The sequence below is a fragment of the Manis pentadactyla genome, chromosome 6 (assembly GCF_030020395.1).
Source record: "Manis pentadactyla isolate mManPen7 chromosome 6, mManPen7.hap1, whole genome shotgun sequence".
NCBI classification, from domain to species: Eukaryota; Metazoa; Chordata; class Mammalia; order Pholidota; family Manidae; genus Manis; species Manis pentadactyla.
The window spans coordinates 61,293,189-61,315,994 of NC_080024.1; the positions used below are offsets into that span (position 1 = coordinate 61,293,189).

At 37.1% G+C, this 22,806-nt stretch overlaps 1 protein-coding gene across 1 annotated transcript in view; it reads left to right on the forward strand.

The window, feature by feature from the left end:
• CHN1 (chimerin 1) overlaps nt 1-22,806 on the forward strand; it is a 227,407-nt gene that overhangs the window by 122,693 nt on the left and 81,908 nt on the right. Inside the window, exon 8 of the mRNA XM_036876945.2 lies at nt 3,704-3,992. Coding sequence (XP_036732840.1) covers nt 3,704-3,992 — 289 coding nt within the window. The remainder of the gene's footprint in view (nt 1-3,703; nt 3,993-22,806) is intronic.

A 22,806-nucleotide genomic window follows, 5' to 3' on the forward strand; every position in this document is an offset into this window, starting at 1 on the left:
GCAGTGGCAGTTCAAAGCAGATTATCCCAATCTGTCTTTTCTATTTGTTAACTACAGTACCATTTTGGAGAAAATGGATTTTCATTTTGTTGAACTCTACCTAGGTGAGAGTTGGACCTATACAGTTTCAAACATGTTTACCAAAGGATGAACAGTTATTAAAAAGCAAGGGCAGAGGCAGATAATAAATATGAGATGAGGAGACAGTTTTCCTGTAAAAATGGAGGTAAAATGGTTTAGCTTTAACAGCTTTTACGAATCAGTACTCTGCAGTACATTTAGCAGTTGTCACTAGATGTGTATAACGTGTCCTGCTATTTGAGTATATGTACTGGCCTTTCTCCTTTGAATTCAGAGATCTACTTCCAAGGCACAGTGGAAATACTCTTTGCTTCTCTCACCCTGCCCTTTGTTGTAGTTCCACTCTGTCTAACCAAGTAGTAAAAACTTATTCAGGGACATTCAGAAGAGAAATTCACAAAGAGCTCCCCTTTGCCTTTTGTTGGCTGTAAAATCAGCCAGTGCAGAGATGTTCCTGTACAACCACTGTTACCAGTTGCTTATTCAACCCACCTCAAAATGAATATTTATTGAATATATCTCTTCCTTTTTATTGTTTGAAAACTCATTCTGTCATTCTCTGCAGAGCCTAGGCTAGTAGAGAAGGAGAAAGGGAACTATCTACCATTCATTGAACCTACTAAGTACTTAGCTTTAACTTAAATTTGCTATGCAGCCATATAGGGTAGGGTGATTTTATTCCTATTTTCTAGATGCAGAATCTGAAGAATGATTTTCCCAAATCACCAGCTAAGAAGTGGCAGATAACAGGATTTAAACTTATTCTGTCTGATGCAAAGCCTGAGGTTTCCTGTTAAACACCTGGTCAAACCCTATTTCAAGACTGCAAAGGTGCTTCTGTGCTTTGACATAAACAGTACCTCTGAGATCTTATGCCAGTTTAAGTATGTATGCTCTGAGATCTTATTAACAGGGAATTTCTTGGTTTTCATGGTGTATACTGGATTCACTTGGTTTCATGAATCACTGCACAGAAATGTAACTTTTCTATATTGAAACAAGGTTATACACATTTTTACAGTAATTTTTTAGAAATCAATCGAAAGATAAACTCTAAAATTCAACATTTCATCTTGTATTTGTATTGATTTGTTTTTATGTTTGTCTCTTTCTCACGGAGGTAACTAAAGGAACAGGAACTTTATTATAAACTCCCTGATATTTGCAGGTTTCCTGGGTTTCTTGTTAAATGTTTGTTGAATAAATGACAATCTATGAGCAGTACACTTTTATAAGGAGGGATTCTATATTTACCCTTAGATTTGGCATCTCCCCTTTTATGTCTTTTTTGAATGGGTACATCCATTCCCTACCTCACTAAAAGATTTTCTGGAAACCATGCCTTTCAGATCACAGAGGGGGAGATATCTCTGTTGGTCTGTGATGCGATGCTATTCTTCATGTAACTTCCAAAGTAAAAGAGAAGGCAGTCCAGAGTAGGCAAAGAAAGCTTACAGATCCTGTATTTAAAATAATACATTTTTTTCTTTGGAAAATCAATTGTAATTCCACGATGGAATCTTGTTCTTTGAGGTTAACTTTTAATCAATCCATGTTATGAGTTATTTTAGTTATCAGCTCTCTTAAGACTGAAAGTTTGATTGTACTGGAAGTCTAGACTGAAGTGCAGGCTGAAGAGGAATTAGGAACTGTGTTTAGGGGCTTTTGAAATCATGGTGAGAAAGAGAAAAGGACAAACTTAGTTAGTCTTTTTCACCCAATAAGAGGTAGCCAGGACATGGTCTCCTTGGAGGAATTAGAAAGCCCATTGTAAAGTGCCAGAAAGTCTAACCCAAGACTTCGCTTTTTCATCCAGCCCAGCTCAGCCCACATGAGGCCAGTTGAGCAATCTTCCTTTCCACCCTATGCTCCTATACTTCTTACATTTCAGAAGACAGTAAGTGATACATGCCTGCCACCATTACTTAGTCTTTAACTGCCGTGCCCATTGTGGCAATGCCCATTGTAAAATTATAAGCCCCTGTAGGAGTAAAACAGTTTAATCCTTCATTGAAATGCCTCTGAATATAACTGACACATAAAGGAACTCAATGTTAAACAATGCTGTGAGTGTTTATTATTGTAAGAACCTTATACAAATTATAAAGTGGCTTTCCATGTTTATTTCTTGATAACAGTTGATATATATTGGTAAAGAGGAAATAAAAGCAGTACATTAAACTTTAAAAATTTATATTTAACTTTGGTAGAAATTTTACCTTAAATTTTTTACATTATAGTAACTTCCTTGGGAGTAATATATCTTTAACATTAGAGGAAAATGAAGAATGGAAAAGCAAAATTATGTGGATCATTCACTGGAGTGTAAATCAAAATTTAGTTGCTTCTAAAGAATCAAAAGGTGGATAAATTTTATTTTAGAACAAGGACCAGAATGGCTAGAATGTTGAGTTCTAATAAGTATTAGTCTAATGAGAACTACAGGAGCAGAGATAACCCAGGCCATTTTTTAAAAAATATTTTGCTTCCTTTTTCAAGGATACATTAAAAATGACAATTAAAAAGTTTCTAACTCCTTTCCTTCTGGAATACAACCTGTACCACAATAATATTGTTGCATAAGTTTGCAGTCCTCTTTTGTCTTAGTATTAAACAGGGTAGTGTTATAGCATTTTAGCTCATCTCTGTCCTATGTAATTTTAACAGTGAAATTAAATACATCCTTTCTGATTTTTTTCATTTTTAATTTAGGCTCACTTGGGGCTCCTTTAGGAGACCATGATACTGGCCTTTGGTGCCTTTTGGGTCAGCTTTCATTAAAGTCAGTGCACTTTCTTGCCTTTGTATTCTTGCAAGGATGCTGATGCTAGTCATGCCAACATCTATCCACCTCTGAGGTTTGCTGTAGGAAATACTGAAATGATCATAAAAATAAACTGTTATTCCCCAGGTTTTAAAGTATGTCACCAAAACATGACTCAAAAGTGAGAATAGTTCCTGGAGTCCGATAGCTTTTGACTTACATACCCTGTATATGTATTGCGAACATTTTTTGCCCAGACTCAACAAGCAGATACAGATGAATGACTGTGTAAAAGGGAAGAGCTTCATTGACCCATGGCTGGAAATAGCGAAAATATGTTTCTGTGCCATGCAGCCCTATACTGTATGACTCAGGTCCTGGAATCAGCTCCACTTTAAATACGCATTCATGTGAGCCCCTTTCCCATAAGAAGGCATGAATGCTGGGGTCTAAAGTCCACTGAATATTTTTATTGATCAACTTGAAGAGAACACATTAATATAGAAATATCCTATATTATGGAGTTGCCCAATTGAATACAGAATGTGTTCTAATAGAATATGAGGTTTATTTTCCCTTGTTTTTGCTGTAGGCACAATGAAGTGGCTTAAAAAGATAAATAAGAACACATTTTTCCTTCTAGAATAGGCATGCTTTTGGCTAGTTATCCCTAGCTGTTGCAGTTTCATTGTTTCTGTTCAAAAGTTTAATTTCTATATTCCAGGCAATTCACAGAGATTAGCCACAGTTTAACAGACACACACAAAGCAATAGTTTTTTGTTTTTTGCTTTTTTTTTCCAGAAAGAATTCACTTGCTTACTTTTCTTAAAAACATCTTTCCCATTTCATTGAGGCAGATTTGGAAGTCAAACCAGAAACTTCAGGCTCTACTACGATGGCAAGCACTTTGTTGGGGAGAAGCGTTTTGAGTCCATCCACGATCTGGTGACTGATGGATTGATTACTCTCTATATTGAAACCAAGGCAGCAGAATACATTGCCAAGATGACAATAAACCCAATTTATGAGCACATAGGATACACAACCTTAAGCAGAGAGCCAGCATACCAAAAACATATGCCAGTCCTGAAAGAGACACATGATGAGAGAGAGTCTACAGGCCAGGATGGGGTATCAGAGAAAAGGGTAAGCTACCATGAAACCACACTTGTTCTTCTTCTGTTTGGGGTCCTTATAAGAAAACCATTATTGCCAGAAGAGATTGTTACTTCTCCAGAATGCTTTGAGAAGGATATGCATTTTCCTTAATGTCTAGTTTTTGTGGTGTTGAGCTTTGCATATATCTAATTCTTGTTCAGTTAAAGTATGTCAGGCATATTTTTGTACTCCAGATTATTTCCTATTTTATCAGTTTCAGTTTTTAAAATATGTTGGGTAAATGGCCTCTAGTAAAGTATAGGGGTTTTGGTCAGAAGCACAACTTCTGGTAAAGAAAAGATAGCTATAACATAAGAAATTGAGAGTGTTGCATTATCAGTCAAAATTACTTTTTTGTTTTCATTAAACATAATTCACTTTCTAAATAGTTCTGTTCTTTAAAAAAATGATATATACCATATTTTAAAAATATGTGTGATTAACATATCTATCAATAACTAAATGCTGTTTTAAGAATCAGTCTTGAGTAACAGGAGGAATGATCTCTTTATGGATTCTTAAGAAGTAATTGAATTAGAAATACTTTGCTCTAATTATAAAAGGCAATTTTTTTCTAGACAATTTGTTATGTTTTAGTGGTCATACATGTAGCTAAATATCAGAAGTTTTAATTCCTTGGCATTAAGATTATTTTTGAAAATTGTCCCTAGTTTCTGCTCTCAACCCCAAGGAAAAGAATGAGAGAATTTCCTAGTGTTTTGTGTTGTGTGAAATTTAGTTGGGGAAATTTTATATATTCTAAGTGAAATTGTATTAATTCATTCTTATATCTCTGAGAATCTTCAGTTGTCATATTAAAGAAATGCAGTATTGTATAGTGGTTTGATCTTATATTCTGTCACCAAATAGATTTGTTTGCAAGTTCTACCATTTTACCAATTGAGCTTTGGCAAGTTATGTAATTTTTCTGTGCTTTGATGTTCTTATTTGCAAAATTGTAATAGTAATCAAGTTGTTGTCAGGATGGTAGTATGCATAAAATAAACAAATGGTACTTGGCATCTAGTCAGCACTCAATTTGAATTAAGTGGCAGTGTTATTACAACAGCCATATTACCTCAAAGCAGCATCCTAAAATACTTTCAGTTGTCTTAGAGTACTTAGGTACAGAATGGAAATTTAAAATGTTCATTGTCCGGCCCAAATTTTAGTTTCTGTCAGATTTTACTTAGAGTAGCGTTTTGTGACTATAGAGAAACCAACATTTTAAATTACAGACTGTAGAAAATTTGTAGATAATGTTTTTTTATATACTCATATTTATTAGGAACCACAAATCTTTTTTGCAAGTAACCAGAATTTTTTTTTAATTGAAGTATTGTTGATAATGCAGTCTTATATTGGTTTCAAGTATACAACACAGTGATTCATATTATTACCCATATTATTAAATATGGTAATATTTACCCATATTATTAAGTCCTCACCCCCACTAGTGTAGTTACTATCTGTCAATATAGGAAGATGTTACAGAATCATTGGCTATATTCTATAGCATGGTAGAATATATTCTCCATGCTGTACTGCTGTCCCCATGACCAACTTACTATGATTGAGAATTTTTATGCCTCTTTATACCCCACCAACTCACCGCAACCTCTCCCCCATGGTAACTACCTTCTTAGTGTCTGAGTCTACTGCTATTTTGTTTTGTTTTATTTTTATATTCAACAAGTGAAATCATATGTTATTTGTCTGTCTCCGCCTGGCTTATTTCACTTAGCATAATACCCTCTGGGTCCATCCAAGTTGTTGCAAATGGCAGGATTATTTTTTATGGCTGAATAATATTCCATTGTGTTTATGTAGCACATCTTATTTATCCATTCAACTATTGATGGACACTTAAGATTGCTTCCATATCTTGGCTCTTGTAAATAATGCAGCAATGCATATATCTTTTTGAATCAGGGATTTTGTTTTCTTTGGGTAAATTCCTAGAAGTGGAATTACTGGATCATATGGTATTTCCATTTTTAGTGTTTTGAGGAACCTCTGTATTGCTTTCCACAGGGGCTATACCAATTTACATTCCCATCAACCATGTAGGAAGGTTCCCTTTTCTCCACATCCTTGCCAACTCTTGTTATTTCTTGTCTTTTGGATAGTGGCCATTCTAACTGGTGTGAAGTAATATCTTTTTGTGGTTTTGATTTGCATTTCCCTGATGATTAGCGATGTGGAACTTTTTTTCATGTGCTTGTTGGCCATCTCTATTTCTTCTTTGGAAAAGTGTCTATTCAGGTCCTCTACCCAATTTTTAATCAGGTTATTTGGGTGTGGTTATTTTTGGTGTTGAAGGTTATGAGTTTTTTGTGTATTTTAGATGTTGACCCATTATTGGACAAATCATTTATGAATATATTCTCCCATACTGTAGGGTGACTTTTTGTTCTGCTGATGGTGTCCTTTGCTGTACAGAAGCTTTTTAGTTTGATGTGGTCCCACTTGTTCATTTTTTTATTTTGTTTCCCTTGCCCAAGGAAATGTATCTAGGAAAAAAATTGCCCATGCTTATGTTCAGGAGATTTTTGCCTATGTTTTGTTCTAGGAGTTTTATGGTTTCATGTCTTACATTTAGGTCTTTGATTCATTTTGAGTTTACTATTGTGTATGGAATTAGACAGTAATCCAGTTTCATTCTCTTACATGTAGCTGTCCCATTTTCCCAACACCAGTTATTGAAGAGGCTATCTTTTCCCCACTGTATATTCATGGCTGCTTTATCATATATTAATTGACCATATATGTGTGGGTTTATAGTTGGGTGCTCTATTCTGTTCCATTGATCTATGGATCTGTTCTTGTGCCAGTACCACACTGTTTTGCTTACTGTAGCTTTGTAGTATAGCTTGGAGTCAGGGAGCATGATATCCCAAGCTTTGTTGTTCTTTCTCAGGATTGCTTTGGCTATTCAGGGTCTTTTTTGGTTCCATATGAATTTTAGGATTATTCTATTTCATTGGAAAATAATACTGATATTTGGTAGGGAATTGCATTGAATCTGTAAATTGCTTTGGCCAGGAGGGACATAACCAGAATTTAAAATCCTAAGTGCATGCTATATTTATATTGTTCTTTTCAGTCTCTAATTCCCATTTTCTTACCTTCAGTTATTTCCCATTTGTGACATTTTTCAGTAATGCTTGTATTTAAATATATAATACTGAGAATGCATTTTATGCAGGTGTGCTAGAATATTCTAAGTGAACATTTGTACAATGCTTTAAAAAATCTGTATAGATGAGTCTTTCAAAGTCAGTCAGCCTAAAGATAATCTTTGCTAACATGTTTTGTATATATAATGTTTTCAACGTCAAGGTGAGCTAAAGACACTTAGCTGTTAAATACTGGGCTTATCAATTAACTTCATAAGACCTTTGTCATCCTCCTACAAAGTGAAAATAATATTCACAGATGCAAGAGACTGAGGTAGATAATGCCTAGAAGACCCTTTTAGCTCTAGGATCCCTGACTTCTTATGTATTCTGGCAATATCACATATACATTACCTGCATGCTTTTGTGCTAATGGCCAGTGATAGCTGCATATAGTCAAGTAGATGACACTGAAAAGTACTCTTCTTTAGCAGTACATAATTAAGAATCATTTAAAAAGATTACTCTTTGCTATAAACTGCATGTATCTTAAATCTAATTGGCTTAAAATCTACTCACTCAAAAATAGATTTATTTTATTTACAGGTGTCATCCAATGAGACAGGGATGATTACCTGTTCAATAGCTTGAAACATTGATTCCCTGTCACAGTGGATGACATTTGTTAGTAAAGACAATCATGTTTAATTGATTTAAAAGACCTATTGATACAAGTAATTAATATTTTACTGGGTCCTAAATAACTAAAGCCCATCTTGCCCCCAACTCCTTTTCCTCAGAGGCAAGAAGTGTTGGTTTTGCAGCAGTTAGTATGCTGTTGTGAAAGGTTACTGATGATGAAATTAAGATCTAAGTTCTGTTCTTGTTCTACTATAGAACTTGATTTTGTGTCACTTTGGGCAAACTGCCTCACTTCTCTGAGATTGTATTTCCCCACCTTTAATAGGTCTTTAGACTGGATGATCTCCAAGATGTGGTCCTTATTATAGTCTGTGATCGATCCTTCAAGGAGTGTAGGTGTTACAGTAGAGAGCGTAACAGTGCTAGGAGTAGCGCCAAAGTGGAGTCCTAAAAGGTGAGATCTGAAAAAAAAAAAAAGGTGAGATCTGATTTAGCTTATCTACCAATTAATTCTATGACTTAGGGACAATCCCCTAGCCTGTGTGGACTTAAGATTCTTCATACATAAGATACAGGGTTTTCTACAAAGCATTAATTTTATAGGATTTTAGTAAAAAGTTGCTGCAGAAAGCATTCAAATAGGGTTAATAAAACTTGAAAAATTTTTAAGAAGTGTAACTATTGCTTTTCTGTAAGCTTCACTAATGGCATAACTGCATTATGACTCTCCACAAGTGCTCCCAAACTTATCTGAATCACCCCAGTGCTATTCAGAATATTTTAGGAAAATAATGTTTCATGAAACCTCCTCTGAGCAATTTTGAACCAGATGATCTCTTAAACTCTTCCCTTGTTTTAAAAGTGAAGGATGAGAATTCCACTTGGTTTTTTTTTTTTTTTGTCCTTAAAGTGTTAAGTTGAACATATGACATCTGAGCTTTGGTGGAAGGTTGGCAGGATGGTTTTATGGCCATAAAAATGATATGTATATCATTGTTCTCATTGTTTACATTGCTTCTCCAGCTTGAAATATCAATTGGAAACTAAAAACAATTTTTCAAAAAGTTTTGAGAGGCAGTCATGAAGTAACGTGTTGAAAAGCCAGACTTCATTCTCTTCTAAAATGGCTTAGCTTTAGCAGTCAGGGTTGGCTAAGAGCCCAACTTTTATTAGCTACTTTTTAAAAATTTATCTTGGAACTGTATTTGAATAGTTTCTTCTTCAAAGTACTGACTGTAATATTTGTACTTCAACAGATACTTGACCAATGACTGAATGCAATAGTTTTTAATGATAATTTTATACTTACTAATAATATAATTTTAAACATTTCAAAACCAAGGTTTAGAAGAAGGCCTTGTAAAATTTTTAATGACATAAGCTATCAAATAAAATACATAATTTGCATTTCAGAAACCATACTATGAGTCAGAATTCTGAATCTGGCCAGAACCCCTTTACTTTTGGATTTAGTCACCTAGGTTCCAAACCCCTGTCTCCTATCATGACCTGTGTTGGCAAGGGTGTGCAAAACAAATTAGTTGATTTTTTGGAACTTCACCAAACTAAACCTGTGTGTGTGTGTGTGTGTGTGTGTGTGTGTGTGTGTGTGTGTGTAATTTTTCCTCCCTTGGAAATTTGAAATTATTTGAATATGTAATGCTTGGCATATTGCTATATTAACTTATTCTTAAAGAATTTCTTTTACATTTAAATATCATCTTTTTAAAGACTTCTTTGGGGATCACCAGACTGCGTAAATGGGGCAGAAAAGCCTTGTGAAGTTTGAAGTTGAAATGTAAACAGAGCCATGCGAAAAACTCCCATAATTACTAGAATTCTTTGGGTAACTGTGTAATGACAGGGTTCTTTTCCCATAGATAGCAAACGGAGCCCAGGCAGTCTGATGTGCAAATTGTCTTAGTCTCCCACAAAGCAACTCTTCTCAGTGTTTTTACTTTGCTTAAAAAATAGTGCATTATCTGTATCCCACATTCTATAGTTCCGATGTAGAAGACCCAGCACGAAGGCCATACTTAAAATTAATTCTTATAAAGGTGACAGTAGCAGAAGAATGGATAGCATGACTCAGTCTGCAGAGAATCATGTTTGTTTTCTTGATTTTGTGTGTTGCCACTCTTTTAAGCCTCTTTTTCTCCTTCCTTGTTCCTCCTTAAGCTGTGCTCCTCTTACTCTCCTTCTTACCCCTGCCTTTATCCACATTCATTCCTCTGTCCCCTTCTCAGTTCACATGCTCAAGTCTCCACTCTGACTTATTCCAGGTTAGGATCAATTCACCCAGGGGTGACAGGCCCTTAAAGAGCTGCCAGTTGTGCCCAGGGTGACTTACTTGCATTAAAAAGCCAATATATGCAATTTTAGTAATTTCTGAGGAAGACTACAACTTTCATACAGAATTTCTAATAGTGGGTCTATCTTCTGTAAACATCCTTCTTAAGAAATCAATAAAAATTAAAAACTACGTTGTCAGTATGTAAGTCCATATTAATCTGTGTGGTCTTAAGCAAATCCTTAATCTTCCTGGGTCTCACATTGCCTCAGTCCCTAAAATGAAGACTATGAATTCTACTGCCATAGTGGTTATGAGTAGCAGTGAGATTTTGTGATGAATCTTCCCTGTACATGATGCATTAGTGCACTCTGTGATCAGAGCGATTGCCAGCCAGATCACTGACCATTCACAGACCTGAGTACTGTTCCCCCAGCCGTTACTACAAACAGTATGTTTATATTTCTCTTTGAGACCCATCTTTTTAGTGCTTGGACTGTCCTCTAAGTTCAATGTAACTACAAAAGACTCTTAACTGCTTCATCCAATAGAGTTTCTCTGTTCATAATACTGTAATACCTTTAATTATGTCTAATCAGGAAGTATGTCTTTGCCTAATAATGTGCTAATGACTTTGAAGGCTAAAATATGTTATTTTCCTATGGTATTTACATTTTATTTCTGACCAGTATTTTAACTCTGCTTTCCCTGAATGTAAAACAACTAAAATCTCCTGCCTCTCTACCTTACAGTGAACTTTTTTGGAAACTACACTCCATGTTGAGTCCATTAGGATTTCTCAGATTTCCCCTAACTTCTATGTCTACCTATTTTCTTAACTCCTGCTGGGTAAACCTTTTCATTCTTTTGCCTTAATTTCTTCACACTTCATTTTCTAAATAGTCTTTCTTGAGCTGTCTATATAAATACATTCTTTTTTTTTTTAATTTTTTTTAAATTTATTTTTTAAATTTTTATTTTTTATTGAAGGGTAGTTGACACACAGCATTACATTAGTTTCAGGTGTACAACACAGTGATTCAACATTTATATACATGATAATTCTAGCTACCAGCTATCACCATACAAAGTTGTTACAATATTTTGACTATATTCCTTATGTTATACATTACATCCAGGTTACTTATTTATTTTACAATTGGAAGTCTGTACTTTTTTTTGTTGTTGTTGTTGTTGAGAGGGCATCTCACATATTTATTGATCAAGTGGTTGTTAACAACAATAAAATTCTGTATAGGGGAGTCAATGCTCAATGCACAATCATTAATCCACCCCAATCCTAATTTTCGTCAGTCTCCAATCTTCTGAAGCATAACGAACAAGTTCTTACATGGAGAACAAATTCTTACATAGTGAATAAGTTACCTGGTGAACAGTACAAGGGCAGTCGTCACAGAAACTTTCAGTTTTGCTCATGCATTATGAACTATAAACAATCAGTTCAAATATGAATATTCGTTTGATATTTATACTTGATTTATATGTGGATACCACATTTCTCTCTTTATTATTATTATTTTTAGTAAAATGCTGAAGTTGTAGGTAGATACGAGATAAAGGTAGAAAACAGAGTTTAGTGTTGTAAGAGAGCAAATGTAGATGATCAGGTGTGTGCCTGTAGACTATGTGTTAATCCAAGCTAGACAAGGGCAATAAAACATTCACAGATGCAGAAGATTTCTCTCAGAACAGGGGGGGTGAGGTTCTAAGCCTCACCTCTGTTGTTCCTCAATTTCTCACCTGATGGCCCCCCTGCGACTGTGCCTGTCTTAGGTTGTTCCTGCCTTGAGGAATCTTACCCATCTCTGGCTAACCAGTCACCTTCTGGGGCCATACAGGGAAATGTAAAGTTGGTGAGAGAGAAGCCTTATTGTTTGAAAAGGTTAGCTTTTTACTTCTTTGCATATTTATGCCCTGTGGCTTCTATGCCCAGCATTTGTCTTGAGGTATCTTTACCACTTGGAAGAATTATGATACTCGGTAAATTCGATATGAGGCACGAATTCTATTTAAGGGTTGTAATTAGGAAGGAAGAAGAAAAGCTATAGAAGTAGCGGGCGGAAGAAAACCTGGGAAGATTGATTATTTCTTTGACATAACTTCTTGTAGAGTAACTTCAGCAAGTACAGGTTTTAAACTACTAATTAAATTGTGCACACACATTAACATAATAGGAGTACAGTTACATAACCAAAGCAGACCTATAATTACCAGCCATCTCCAGTGAAACCAAGAAAATCAGTTAGTTACCTTAGGCATTTGTGAAAACTTATCTATGATATGATGGATATTATCCAACTGAACGTGAACAGTCTGAGAGATATCAGACAAATTAAAACAACCCATTCCTGGGGACTGTTCACATCCCATATGTTCTTTTAACAGTAAATAGTCTGTGGTTGTAAGATTTTGGAGTGCTACAATTTGCACTTCTCCTAATTCTTGGTTGAGTTCCAACAGTATAGATCCAGTCAAATTTGTTGTTTTACTGTATGCACAGGCCAGCTTAGATATCTCCTTCATCCTTCCCATGGCAAGTGCAGGAATCGGTGGGATGAGTGCATCTACACCTGTGGCAGTGCATGGATCTTTGTTGGGGTTTTTTTTGCTGATCATCTTCTGGCATGAGTCTTCCCGAGAGTGCTGATGTTGGAAGTTATTTTTCATATCGTATCTTAGTTCATTTTCGGGGTAGCCAAATTAGGCTTTGATCCTCTGTATAAACACAAACAGACCCTTTGCCTACACTTTTATATGCCCTTTATATCATTGTGTAGAACTCATTGGAGGTCACCACACAGGAACTGCCTTTTTTTTGGTATCATTAATTTACACTTACATGACGAATATTATATTTACTAGGCTATCCCCTATAACAGGTCCCTCCTATACACCCCTTTACAGTCACGGTCCATCAGCATAGCAAAATGTTGTAGAATCACTACTTGCCTTCTCTGTGTTGTACAGCCCTCCCCTTTCTCCCACCCCCCTATGGATGCTAATCTTAATACCCCCTTTTTCTCCCCCCCCTTATCCCTCCCTACCCACCCATCCTCCCCAGTCCCTTTCCCTTTGGTACCTGTTAGTCCATTCTTGAGTTCTGTGATTCTGCTGCTGTTTTGTTCCTTCAGTTTTTCCTTTGTTCTTATACTCCACAGATGAGTGAAATCATCTGGTATTTCTCTTTCTCTGCTTGGCTTGTTTCACTGAGCATAATACCCTCTAGCTCCATCCATGTTGTTGCAAATGGTAGGATTTGCCCTTTTCTTATTATGGCTGAGTAGTGTTCCATTGTGTATATGTACCACATCTTCCTTATCCATTCATCTATCGATGGACACTTAGGTTGCTTCCAATTCTTGGCTATTGTGAATAGTGCTGCGATAAACATAGGGGTGCATCTGTCTTTCTCAAGCTTGATTGCTGCGTTCTTAGAGTAAATTCCTAGGAGTGCAATTCCTGGGTCAAATGGTAAGTCTGTTTTGAGCATTTTGATGTACCTCCATACTGCTATCCACAATGGTTGAACTAATTTACATTCCCACCAGCAGTGTAGGAGGGTTCCCCTTTCTCCACAGCCTCGCCAACATTTGTTGTTGTTTGTCTTTTGGATGGCAGCCATCCTTACTGGTGTGAGGTGATACCTCATTGTAGTTTTAATTTGCATTTCTCTGATAATTAGCGATGTGGAGCATCTTTTCATGTGTCTGTTGGCCATCTGTATTTCTTTTTTAGAGAACTGTCTGTTCAGTTCCTCTGCCCATTTTTTAATTGGGTTATTTGTTTTTTGTTTGTTCAGGCGTGTGAGCTCCTTATATATTCTGGACGTTAGGCCTTTATCAGATGTGTCATTTTCAAATATATTCTCCCATACTGTAGGGATCCTTCTTGTTCTATTGATGGTGTCTTTTGCTGTACAGAAGCTTTTCAGCTTAATATAGTCCCACTTACTCATTTTTGCTGTTGTTTTCCTTGCCCGGGGAGATATGTTCAAGAAGAGGTCACTCATGTTTATGTCTAAGAGGTTTTTGCCTATGTTTTCTTCCAAGAGTTTAATGGTTTCATGGCTTACATTCAGGTCTTTGATCCATTTTGAGTTTACTTTTGTATATGGGGTTAGACAATGGTCCAGTTTCATTCTCCTACATGTAGCTGTCCAGTTTTGCCAGCCATCTGTTGAAGAGACTGTCATTTCGCCATTGTATGTCCATGGCTCCTTTATCAAATATTAATTGACCATATATGTTTGGGTTAATGTCTGGAGTCTCTAGTCTGTTCCACTGGTCTGTGGCTCTGTTCTTGTGCCAGTACCAAATTGTCTTAATTACTATGGCTTTATAGTAGAGCTTGAAGTTGGGGAGTGAGATCCCCCCTACTTTATTCTTCTTTCTCAGGATTGCTTTGGCTATTCGGGGTCTTTGGTGTTTCCATATGAATTTTTGAATTATTTGTTCCAGTTCATTGAAGAATGTTGCTGGTAGTTTCATAGGGATTGCATCAAATCTGTATATTGCTTTGGGCAGGATGGACATTTTGACAATATTAATTCTTCCTAGCCACGAGTATGGGATGAGTTTTCATCTGTTAGTGTCCCCTTTAATTTCTCTTAAGAGTGACTTGTAGTTTTCAGAGTGTCTTTCACTTCTTTGGTTAGGTTTATTCCTAGGTATTTTATTTTTTTTGATGCAATTGTGAATGGAGTTGTTTTCCTGATTTCTCTTTCTGTTGGTTCATTGTTAGTGTATAGGAAAGCCACAGATTTCTGTGTGTTGATTTTGTATCCTGCAAGTTTGCTGTTTTCCGATATCAGTTCTAGTAGTTTTGGGGTGGAGTCTTTAGGGTTTTTTATGTACAGTACCATGTCATCTGCAAATAGTGACAGTATAACTTCTTCTTTACCAATCTGGTTTCGTTGTATTTTTTTGTTTTGTCTGATTGCCGTGGCTAGGACCTCCAGTACTATGTTAAATAACAGTGGGGAGAGTGGGCATCCCTGTCTAGTTCCCGATCTCAGAGGAAAAGCTTTCAGCTTCTCGCTGTTCAATATAATGTTGGCTGTGGGTTTATCATATATGGCCTTTATTATGTTGAGGTACTTGCCCTCTATTCCCATTTTGCTGAGAGTTTTTATCATGAATGGATGTTGAACTTTGTCAAATGCTTTTTCAGCATCTATGGAGATGATCATGTGGTTTTTGTCTTTCTTTTTGTTGATGTGGTAGATGATGTTGATGGTCTTTCGAATGTTGTACCATCCTTGCATTCCTGGGATGAATCCCACTGGGTCATGGTGTACGATCCTTTTGATGTATTTTTGAATTTAGTTTACTAATATTTTGTTGAGTATTTTTGCATCTACGTTCATCAGGGATATTGGTCTGTAGTTTTCTTTTTTGGTGGGGTCTTTGTCTGGTTTTGGTATTAGGGTGATGTTGGCTTCATAGAATGAGTTTGGGTGTATCCCCATCCCTTCTATTTTTTGGAAAACTTTAAGGAGAATGGGTATTATGTCTTCCCTGTATGTCTCATAAAATTCTGAGGTGAATCCATCTGACCTGGGGGTTTTGTTCTTTGGTAGTTTTTTGATTACCGCTTCAATTTCATTGCTGGTAATTGGTCTGTTTAGATTTTCTCTTTCTTTCTGGGTCAGTCTTCGAAGGTTGTATTTTTCTAGGAAGTTGTCCATTTCTCCTAGGTTTCCCAGCTTGTTAGCATGTAGGTTTTCATATTATTCTCTAATAATTCTTTGTATTTCTGTGTGGTCCGTCATGATTTTTCCTTTCTCGTTTCTGATACTGTTGATTTGTGTTGACTCTCTTTTCCTCTTAATAAGTCTGGCTAGAGGCTTATGTATTTTGTTTATTTTCTCAAAGAACCAGCTCTTGGTTTCATTGATTTTTGCTATTGTTTTATTCTTCTCAATTTTATTTATTTCTTCCCTGATCTTTATTATGTCCCTCCTTCTGCTGACCTTAGGCCTCATCTGTTCTTCTTTTTCCAATTTCAATAATTGTGACATTAGACCATTCATTTGGGATTGTTCTTCGTTTTTTAAATATGCCTGGATTGCTATATACTTTCCTCTTAAGACTGCTTTTGCTGTCTCCCACAGTAGTTGGGGCTTAGTGTTGTTGTCGTCGTTTGTTTCCATATATTGCTGGATCTCCACTTTGATTTGGTCATTGATCCATTGATTATTTAGGAGCGTGTTGTTAAGCCTCCATGTATTTGTGAGCCTTTTTGCTTTCTTTGTAAAGTTTATTTCTAGTTTTATGCCTTTGTGTTCTGAAAAGTTGGTTGGTAGGATTTCAATCTTTTGGAATTTACTGAGGCTCTTTTTGTGGCCTAGTATGTGGTCTATTCTGGAGAATGATCCATGTGCACTTGAGAGGAATGTGTATCCTTTTACTTTTGGATGTAGAGTTCTGTAGATGTCTATTAGGTCCATCTGTTCTAGTGTGTTGTTCAGTGCTTCCGTGTCCTTACTTATTTTCTGTCTGGTGGATCTGTCCTTTGGAGTGAGTGGTGTGTTGATATCTCCTAGAATGAATGCATTGCATTCTATTTCCTCCTTTAGTTCTGTTAGTATTTGTTTCAGGTATGTTGGTGCTCCTTTATTGGGTGCATATATATTTATAATGGTTATATCCTCTTGATGGACTGAGCCCTTTATCATTATGTAATGTCCTTCTTTGTCTTTTGTTACTTTCTTTATTTTGAAGTCTGTTTTGTCTGATACCAGAATTGCAACACCTGCTTTCTTCTCTCTGTTGTTTGCTTGAAATATCTTTTTCCATCCCTTGACTTTAAGTCTGTGCATATCTTTGGGTTTGAGGTGAGTCTCTTGTAAGCAGCATATGGATGGATCTTGCTTTTTTATCCATTCTATTACTCTGTGTCTAATGATTGGTGCATTCAGTCCATTTACATTTAGGGTGATTATTGAAAGGTATGAACTTATTGCCATTGCAGGCTTTAAATTTGTGGTTACCAAAGGTTCAGGGTTAGTTTCTTTACTATCTTACTGTCTAACTTAACTCGCTTGTTGAGCTATTATAAACGCGGTCTGATGATTCTTTATTTCTCTCCCTTCTTATTCCTCCTCCTCCCTTCTTCCTATGTTGGGTGTTTTGTTCTGTGCTCTTTTTAGGAGTGCTCCCATCTAGAGCAGTCCCTGTAGGATGCCCTGAAGAGGTGGTTTGTGGGAGGCAAATTCCCTCAACTTTTGCTTGTCTGGGAATTGTTTAATCCCTCCTTCATATTTAAATGATATTCGTGCTGGATACAGTAGTCTTGGTTCGAGGCCCTTCTGTTTCATTGCATGAAGTATATCATGCCATTCTCTTCTGGCCTGTAGGGTTTCTGTTGAGAAGTCTGATGATAGCCTGATGGGTTTTCCTTTGTAGGTGACCTTTTTTTCTCTCTGGCTGCCTTTAATATTTTGTCCTTCTCTTTGATCTTTGCCATTTTAATTATTATGTGTCTTGGTGTTGCCCTCCTTGGATCCCTTGTTATGGGAGTTCTGTGTACCTCTGTGGTCTGAGAGGCCATTTCTTCCCCTAGTTTGGGGAAGTTTTCAGCAATTATCTCTTCAAATACACTTTCTATCCCTTTTTCTCTCTCTTCTTCTTCTGATTCCCCTATAATGCGGATATTGTTCCATTTCAATTGGTCACTCAGCTCTCTTAGAATTCTTTCATTCCTGGAGATCCTTTTATCTCTCTCTGCATCAGCTTCTCTGCGTTCCTGTTCTCTGTTTTCTATTCCATTAATGGTCTCTTACATCTCGTCCATTCTGTTTTGAAGTCTTTCCAGAGCTTGTTTTATTTCTGTATTCTCCTTCCTTAGTTCTTACATATTTCTCTGCAAGTCCATCTGGATGGTTATTACTTCTCTTTTGAATTCTTTTTCAGGAAGACTGGCTAAATCTATCTCCCCAGGTTCCTTTTCAGCAGAAGATGTAGCAGATGCCAAAGCTGTCTGGGTTAGTCTTGTCTGGATCATATTTTTTTGCCTTTTCATGTTGACAGGTGCTATTGACTGTCAGCTGGGAGGGCCAAACTTTTCAGTTGCTACTGGCCTTTCTTTACTGGGACAGCTGCGACCCCTAGTGGCTTGTGTTGGGTAATTGCATGTAGACTGGGTCTTTGTGTCTTGCTGGGCAATATATAGGAATCTCCCTTTCTGTGGGCGTGGTCTGCCTTATGCTGCTTCTCTGTACGGGGGGGCTGTTTGGCTGTTTACCTCCCTGAGGGGTCTCAGAGCTGTTGCCCAGGGGGTTAGTGTGCCCGGTTTGCCCTGTAATTTCCAGCCACTGGGCTGTGACCTGTATTGTTTCTGTCCAGCGGTTACGTCCCTGTCCCTTTAAGACTTTCAAAAAGCACTCGCTTTTCTTTGTTACAGGGGCATCAGCTTCGGCACCCTCTCAGAGGTCTTGCTGCCCTATTTCCCTAGTTTCCAGCCCTCCACTCATGTCTGTGTCTGCGCTCTGGTGCGGGTGGCTGGGGCTGGGTGTTTAGCAGTCCTGAGCTCCCTCTCCCTCCCGCCGGAAGCTGGGAGGAGGGGCGCTCGGGTCCTGCCGGGCTGGGGCTTGTATCTTACCCCTTTCACCAGACGCTGGGCTCTCGCACGTGTGGATGTAGTCTGGCTGTTGTCCTGTGTCTTCTGGTCTCTCTTTTAGGATTAGTTGTATTTGTTGTATTTTCAAAAGTATATATGTTTTTGGGAGGAGATTCCCACTGTCCTATTCACGCCACCATGTTGTCTCCGCCTCCTATAATTACATTCTTATTATTACTCAAAAGTTAGATTGAAACTTAAGGAAGTTAAGAGCATGGCAGAAATTTCATCCCCATTTCTTCCTTACTATCCATGAACTAACTCATCTATCAAAATCATTTGCATTTAATTCAGTGTTAATGCGTGCTCCCTCCCTCTTTGTAAGGAAACAGGCTAGGCTCTAGAAGGGATAAAAGATGAAAAAGATATATGCCTTTCTTCAGAGAACTTACATGTTAATGTTTTCATTGTTTCTGCTTTATTTAATTAACACTTAGGCATCTTAATAGCAGGAGGCAAGCTACATGCATATATAACCTGTATTAGTAAAAGAGGAATTCAGTAATACTAGGTTGGACTTACTCTGTTTTGAATTTGCTTGTATAATAGCCCAGCAGATCACAGAAAACATTTTTGTATACAAAAACACTAATTTTTTTCAGGTGTGGGTCAGAAATTAATATGACATTCTGGCATTCTACCCCAGTTCAAGGTCTTAATCCCTCACTATTGTTTCACATCTGATTCAGTACCTTGAGTTTTACATAAACAGTTGTTGACTAAATGAACAAACAAGTAAGTTAGTATATTTTATGAACTCAGCCAAACCGAAGGCCCTAATATAAACCAGTCCGGAGACTGAGAAGGAAAAGCATAGTAATTCAACTTGATTTTATACTCCCTATTTTCCCCTTAAGAACTCAGAATCCTTACAATGTCCCTGTGAGGAAGGGAGGGCCAGTCCTCACTGCACAGATGTAGCATTTGAGGCACAGAAAAATTGTCTTAATGACATGAAATTGTTTGTGAAGGGTGGTAGCTAATGCACCTCTTTAGAGATAAAGAGAAGCCAGGATTGCAGGGTGGCATCTCCCCAAACTCATGGCTGTCTGTCATGTGTTGGGACAGTGTAGACCCCACCAAAGAATCTCATGCTGATTAAAGATAAGTCAAACGGAGTCCAGGAATTTATATGTGGGACTCTCATCTGTCCTTGCATCTTATAACCACAAAAAGGATTAGTAATTGAGAGCCATTAGGGAAAACCAGATGGAAATAGAAAGATGGAAGGTAAACTTGAGTTCCTCGGCTCCAAATAACCAGCCAATGGAAGAGCACATTGTAATTTTCCAAGCCAGCTGCAGTTTGGAAGATTTCTGTGTATGGGCCAATTAACAAATAAAATAACTCTTAAATTACCAGTTTGAGGGTTGGAAAAGGAAGCTATTAGAAATTCTTACACAATTGCTATTTCAGACTCTTTAACATTTTGGTGGGGAAATACCATTGGTGGCAAGATCCCCATCCATTTAACCTTGTGAAACAGAAATCAACTCTGGTGGCTTTAGGAATGTGATAGCATTTTGAGGTCAAAAGCAAGCTGAGACTATCAGGCAATCACCTGGCCTTCCCATGTTGCACACAAATTAGCTTTGTGGGTATTTCTAAGAATCCGCTGTCTAGTTTCAGTAAATCCTTACATTAGCTCTCATGCTCAGTGATGTGAACTGTAATTCTCATCTTATGCTTTTTGCTCCATCATATTTCCCTTTTATATTTGGAGTTGTTTCTCTGTCCCCCTAACATTTGGACCCCTCAGAGTTATGCCCTGAGCCTTTCCTTTGGCAAGTTATAAAAAGTTAATTGTTTTTATATGGCCTTCTATAAATTAGTCCTTAACCCTTCTCAAGTCTCCTTCAAATTACTACAATTGGTCAGAAGTGCTCCAAACCTGAGCATTTATTACAAAAATAGATTTACTATGAAATTATAGACTTTCATAACAACTACTAATCATGCCCTGCTTTCTCCTCTGAAGTGTGCTGCTACATTATTTTTACTGTGATTTGTTCAGTCACATGAATCAAACCAGGTTACATAACTCTTATTTCCTTAGCTTCTATAACTATCTAAAAATTCACTAAATAATCTAGTTCCTGTTTACCTCGTTTACTTGATTAAATTTTACATCTCATACATCTTAAACATTTTCCTAGATAATTTCTATGTTACTGTAACTTGTACTTATTTACCAGCAATGTTTGATAAAAGGTTACCACTACTATGAAATTTCCCTCCAGAAGCAGAAGCATTTATACAAGCTGCAGATTGTTTAGCACCATTGTAAGAGATTTACACTTCCCTTCCTTTCACCTACTCAACAGGAAGGGATCCCAGTTGTAGGCATAGTTTGCTTAATGACTGTAGAATGACTTTGGGCTGCTGCCCAAGTTCATAGTGAGGAAAAAACTGTAGTCCTCTATCCCTTGAGAAAGTTCTGTTCTTTCTTGTAATGTGGAAACTCTGCAATGAGCCCATATCTTTTTATAGACTTATTTTCCAAGAATTTTTTAATAAGTCAACTTTACCAAAGTATAATTTACATAGAGTAAAATGGACTGGAATAGGCACACAGTTAACATGTACAGTTTGATGAGCTTTGGTAAATGTATATTGCTTGTGTAGCCACCACTACATCAGATACAGAACATTTCGTTACTCCAGAAAGTTCCCTAGTGTCCCTTTGTAGAAAATCCCACCCCTACTTCCTGCCCTAGGGCAACCACTGATTAGATTTCTATCAGGACAAGAATTTTTTTTTAAGTGTTGATATGACAGATGACATCCTATTTAACTTTTTAGTTTTTCACATTTATAGCACTCTTTACCTTCATTTTTTCTCTTTTTATCTATTATAAGCACATCATCTTTGTATCTTTAAATATCTACCTTCCTTTTCTCTGATTTTAGAGTAAAATTTCACTGGTCATTTTTTTTTAGTGAAATGTGAGTAACAAAGAAATTATTGGTGTGTGGTAGTGATTACAAGGCACTGTAATTTGTTGAAGGTTTCAATCCTCATTATAGACTTTCCACTTTTTAATCTTTAATAAGGACTTTATACATTTGGGTACACAATGAAAGATGATTCTTAGGTATAGGAAGGAAGATCTTCTCTGCTCTGCTGAGATCTTGGACCTGGACCAGGTGCACTCAGCCAGCCCTCCTTTAATAACTGCTATCTCCTTGCCATTCTTCTCTGGACTGGAATAGGTCCCACAGCAGGTGTTAGTCTCAGTCAAAGTTGATAGGAAAGTAGAGTGTTCCCTACTATGTGAATGTGAACTGTACCACATGTCACAGTGAGAGATACTACCATTTCTGCTCCCCCATCCCAGTCTCCTCAGAGGGGAAAAGGCACTCTTGGTGGCAGTGGTATGATTCCAGAATTCCCTGTGGAACACCAGGAAAGCTTTTTTGAGATCACTAAGGCACTTAGATTTCTCTCCCTGCATTTCTGAAACATGCAGATGCAACCCACTCAAGAGTCCTGTAGACTAGTGTTCTCCCCTGCCAGTCCCAGGTAGAGAATGACATTCGCTTGTGTAATAAGCTCATATGGGTGAACTATGGGTTGCAGAAAAATTCTGGGGAGGTGGTTATAAATTCATCTGTCTCCCTCAGAAAAACCTATTGGAATGTGAATGAATGAGGGGAATTTTAATATAAGCAGAACCTTAACTTCACTCTGATTTCTTAACAACAGATTAAATTATTTGCATATTAATCTTAGCAATGAATTTCAATGCAGTTGGACTAGAGCAGGTCCTCCGGGGATCTGGAACTGCTCCCTAAGCAGGCAAGTCTCAGGGCCTCAAAACCTCTTCTTGTCACCCTCTCTTGGGACTTTGCATAATTTGTTGACCACATTGTGGAGGTCTAGTGTTTCCTCAGGTGAGGAGGAAGGGGAATAGTGGTGGCGAGGAGAGCACCACAGTGTGAAAGTAGTAGAGAACTGTAGAAATGTTTTATATATACTGGCTAGCTTACCATGTTACACCAATATGTAAAAGGTAGTATTTGTGAAGAAGTCCAATCATACTGCCTATAACTGCTCTTAAATTTAAAAAATGAATTGTGTTGATATATCTAATTAATTAAGAATTTTTCC